Source organism: Jatropha curcas, chromosome 3 (genome assembly GCF_041381405.1).
Source record: "Jatropha curcas cultivar XTBG-Jc1 chromosome 3, XTBG_Jcur_1.0, whole genome shotgun sequence".
NCBI classification, from domain to species: Eukaryota; Viridiplantae; Streptophyta; class Magnoliopsida; order Malpighiales; family Euphorbiaceae; genus Jatropha; species Jatropha curcas.
The window spans coordinates 28,959,420-28,964,234 of NC_143153.1; the positions used below are offsets into that span (position 1 = coordinate 28,959,420).

A 4,815-nucleotide genomic window follows, 5' to 3' on the forward strand; every position below is an offset into this window, starting at 1 on the left:
TTAACTAAGCATCACTACCAAAAATTACTGCATTTCTGGAATTAACTTGGACTCGCTGGAGAAGTTTTTCGTAGCTAAAACAAGATCATTATAAGAAAATCTCTGTGGACCTCTTCCATTTTCAATATCTTTATCAATTGAAGTTGAGTTTATTTTCTTTTTCTTCTCTTTCGTTAACTTTATTCTGCACCAAACACCTGTTACTATAGGCATCACACCTAGTAAAAGAATAGCAATTGGTCCTGCTATAAACAGTACAAGTCCTAACCTTTTAGCATTTTTTGGATTTTTTTTCATCTGCCTCCAAACTTGAACTGAAATCCCATGAATAAACTGCATGTCGTTCAAAGAAACTCTCTGAGATCAACAATGTAAGAAAGACTGTTACTTTCTTGAGAATTTGCAGTAATTCTATATTTCCAAGAAACAGTAAGATTTTTTGTGCTTCCATTATAAGAAATCCATGTTGAAATTTTTTTGGGAAGGAAGAATGAAAATGCACAAGATGATTAACAATGTTTAGCACTTCATTCAATTAACAAAAGAATGTATCTATTTATAGGCTTACAAGTGAATTAAAGACCTAAAAATACTCCTAAAAATCATTAATCCTAATAACAAAAATATCAAATTTTATACAGAAAATCTGCACTAAATAAAATTGAAATCTCAACAGATTTTTCATAATATTATTTTGAAATAATCCTGACAATCCATGCATCAGCAGTATCTGAACTGTGTAAAGTCGCATTCCAAGGAGCATATGTAACTGAAGAGAGGGAATTTATATTAATTCCGATATGCTCAACGGGAGGATCCCATTCGAGGTCCGGTTGCGAGTAAAATTCAATATGAAGAATTTGGTTTGGAGTTGAGGATTTGTGCGTTGTGATATTATAAAGTCCAATAAAACCTCCGGCGGAGTTCATCGGAACTTGAAAATAGACCGGAGCGATAAAGAAAGTAAAACCAGCACCAAAAATAGGACGACGTTGAATGTCTACTGTAGAAGAGAAATAGGCAGTGAAATCGGAGAGCTTTTTTGTTTGGGAATCCCATAAGTTGCTCGACCAACTTGACATTGGTACGAGTCATCGTTAAGGTCGACGACCCCTACAAAAGAAGTCGCGCTACCTTCGTAGGTGTCGCTTGGTTCGAATCGCGTTTTATGAAATGATATTGAACCAGTGGAGGGAGGAAGGAGATGAAGGCGGAGGAGAAGAAAAGAGAGGTAGAAAGTAGCTTCCATATCCAGAGAAGGGAAATTGATTTGGAAAGGAGCATATAATTGCCTGAAATTTTATAGTTTCATATCCTAGAAATAATTTTTTTATTTACAACTATATATCGGGATAATGTGTAATCAAGTGTAACAAGGCAGTTGATGGCCCAGTTATTATAATTGAAGTTTAAAAAAAAAAAATTTCTACTTTACTCTTTTTTTTTCCTGTAAATGATCTGAAATACCTTTATCTCCAAAAAATAAAATATTTTTTATTGATCTGCTCCCTATGTGGGCCCTAAATTGAGCATATCAACTTTTGTTTCTTTCTAATTATAATTAAAAGCAAAATTTGTATTTATATTAATTTACATTTTATTGATAAAAAGCTGAATTTGATTCCTAGATTTTTGTCCATTACACAACCTTAGATAGCTAGAACACAAGATAGAGAGAAGTGTCGAAATCAAAACACACGACATATGTAAAAATATAAAGAATTAATTCTACCACAAAAAAAATACTAAGGAATTAACTTAGAGAGGAAGGATTATACACAAAAAAAAAAAAAAAAAAAAAACTTGTATTATGTAATAACTCTTAGATATTATTCCGTTACTCATAATCACTTCATGCATCTTAGTTCCAACACTCTTCACATATTATTACTGAAGAACATTCAAATTTTACTAACAAATAACACATTTTTCTTTCAAAAAAAAAAAAAAAAAACACATTTAAGTTTAGGTCTTCAAAGAAGAAGAACTTGCAACATGCAAGGAAAATTACTCAACGGCCCACTTGAAGACTAGAATCAGTTATGGAGGGTTGACTAACGCTAGTAGCAGGTGGTGCAGTTGCATGAAATATAGGCACAGGCATTTTAGAAGGAAGATATGGAATTTCATTCTCAAATTTCAAAACTTGAATTGCTTGTCTTATTGAAGGCCTATGAGCACGATCAGGATGAGCGCACCATAATCCAACGATCATCAGACACTCAATTTGCCTCTCATCAAAATCCATATAAAGTTCCTTGTCAAAACCCAAATGAAGCTTACCATGCCCATAGAGTTCCCAAATCCACTCTACTAGATTCATTTCATTTTCTTGCTTAATTATATGATCAACTGCTCTTTTCCCACTGGCAATTTCTAAAGCCACGATCCCAAAGCTGTATACATCTGATTCTTTACTAGCTCTTCTAGTGAGCATGTATTCCGGAGCTAAGTAACCAAGAGTTCCGGCCAACCCAGTTGTCTGTGGACCGAGTTCATGGTCCATAAGACGCGCTAAACCAAAATCACCAAGCTTCACATTAAAATTAGAGTCGAGCATTACATTGCTCGACTTAACATCTCTATGCACAACGCATTGCTCCCATTCTTCATGAAGATAAAGCAAAGCCGAGGCTAGACCAAGTGATATTTTGTAACGTACAGACCATGGAAGAGGATTTTTCTTACCAAATAAGTGAGCATCAAGACTACCATTAGGCATGAGCTCATAAACAAGTAGAAATTCACCTCTATCATGACACCAACCCAAAAGTTGCACGAGATTTCTATGCCTCAATTGGCCAATTGTTTTCACTTCAGTTATGTACTCCTTTTTACCTTGTCTTGACCCACTTGAAATTTTCTTTACAGCAATTGCTATATCTATATCTATTAAGTACCCTTTATAAACAGCACCAAACCCTCCTTTACCTAACAATCTTTCATTTGAGAAATTATTAGTAGCTGAAACGAGATCTTGGTAAGAAAATCTTCTCGGTCCTGCTCCTCTTTCGAGTTCTTCATTATTTATTGATGTTGTTAAGTTCATTTTCTCCGCTCTTATTTTTTTCCTCCTCCAAGAAATCAGAATTCCTACTACTGCCACAGTTCCGAGAAGACATAAAGAAACTGCAACTCCAACTATTGTTCTTGTCTTTTTTGAAAATTTTTCTTCAGTTTTTTCATTTATTTCCAAGGTGGAGTTGAATTCCCATGAAAGAATTTGATCTCTTTCCAGGGATGCGCCTGTAGCAGCTGAAAAACCAATAGTAACAAACTCAGGCAAAACCTTGGTGAGATCAATTACACAATGTAAACTAGAATTTTCTTGAGGATTTACGGTGTTTTTGTAAGACCATGAAACACTCAAATTTTTACTACTACCACTGTAAGAAATCCACACATCAGCAGTATCTCCGCTATGAAAACTCGCATTCCAACCAGTATAAACAACAGAACTAAGAGATTTGTTATTTATACCCACATGTCCCATTACAGGCTGCGGATCCCATTCTGGATTTGGAAATGAATCAAATTCCACTATAACAATTTGATTCTTAGAAGTATCATCAATTGTTGAAGTATTAAAAAGGCCTAAAAACCCACCAGCGGAATTTGGTGGGATTTCAAATCCAGCAGCAGAAAGAAAAAAGGCGAGGCCATGGCCATATCTGGACTGAGACTGACCTTGAGTGTCGATGATGAAAGTGAAATGAGTTGTGAAATCCGAAACCTGCCCAGAATTTGAGTCCCAAAGCGGGACTCTCTTAGCCAAGGTGGCCCAACCGACACGACATGTATAAGTGTATCTGTTAATTAACTCGATTACGCCTGATGACGGTGCTGCATCGCCATGATAGATTATATCAGCTACATCAGGATCAAAGCGAGATTTTTTGAGGTAAACAGAATTTGAAAGAGGAATAACAATAACAAGTAATAAAAGTAACAAACGTGAAATATACATGATCAAAACTCATACAACAGGATTGCTATGGCAGCAATTTAAACGGCATGCTAACTTTGCATATATATATATATATATATATATATATATATATATATATGGGGAAAAATTATGATTTTATCCCTGTATTTTTCTATAATATATGATATTGCCCTTGCATTTTTTGAAAATATATTGTTCTCTTCCTATCTTTGTCTCTGTTATACCTTTACATCCTTCTCCTAACTTATTTTTTTTATACTTTTCTGTCAATAAATTATTATTTTTATCTTTTTTTTTTTTTTTTGACAAAATTAACTATTTGTCCATGTATTTAACAGAAAACATATAAAAATTGACAAAAGGATAATGCAAAATATATAAATAAAACGTATTTCAAAAATACAGGGTAATATTTTATATTATGATAAAATATAAGAATAAAATCAAAATTCTTTATATAATATTACGTGTACCCGGTCAAAATCTAATAAGCAATTTGGTGGAAAGCACTTGGATGACAAAATTCGGTATGTCAAATCAAATCATAACTTTTTAGAGTAAAGAAGAGGAGGGGAAGAAGACATGAATCTGGATTTGAAGTTTTATATAATTTTCTTTATACGTGTCAAAAAAAAAATGAGCTATCTAGAAGGGATTAATGTTACCTTTTAAAATCCATTATATTGAATTGTTGCCCACTCAAGGGATCCATAACCAATTCAAATTGATGCATTAATTAACGGATTACACATCAGACAGTGGACTCATCAATTCAGCGTCCTCTATGGCAGAAAGAAAAAATAAAATATAGAACGAGTTATCTAGTTTTAGAAAGGGTTTTTTAAAATTAAGGGAGAAAAAATAGT

General features: G+C 33.6%; 1 protein-coding gene and 1 pseudogene across 2 annotated transcripts; both read right to left on the bottom strand.

The window, feature by feature from the left end:
* Positions 1-591: 591 nt before the first annotated feature.
* On the bottom strand, positions 592-1,411 carry LOC149497873 (L-type lectin-domain containing receptor kinase IX.1-like; annotated as a pseudogene).
* Positions 1,412-1,788: 377 nt separating this feature from the next.
* LOC149497874 (L-type lectin-domain containing receptor kinase IX.1-like) lies at positions 1,789-4,016 on the bottom strand. Of its 2 annotated transcripts, XM_089719512.1 has the most exons (2): positions 3,688-4,016; positions 1,789-3,255 (listed from the first exon to the last, which is right to left on the bottom strand). In XM_089719512.1, exons 1-2 carry the CDS (start codon positions 3,965-3,967, stop codon positions 2,012-2,014), a joined length of 1,524 nt encoding a protein of 507 aa, XP_089575638.1. In that variant the 5' UTR covers positions 3,968-4,016; the 3' UTR covers positions 1,789-2,011. The 2 variants fall into 2 exon arrangements, with proteins under 2 accessions (XP_089575638.1, XP_089575637.1); XM_089719511.1 differs by having other exon boundaries at positions 1,789-4,016.
* Between the last annotated feature and the right edge of the window lie 799 nt (positions 4,017-4,815).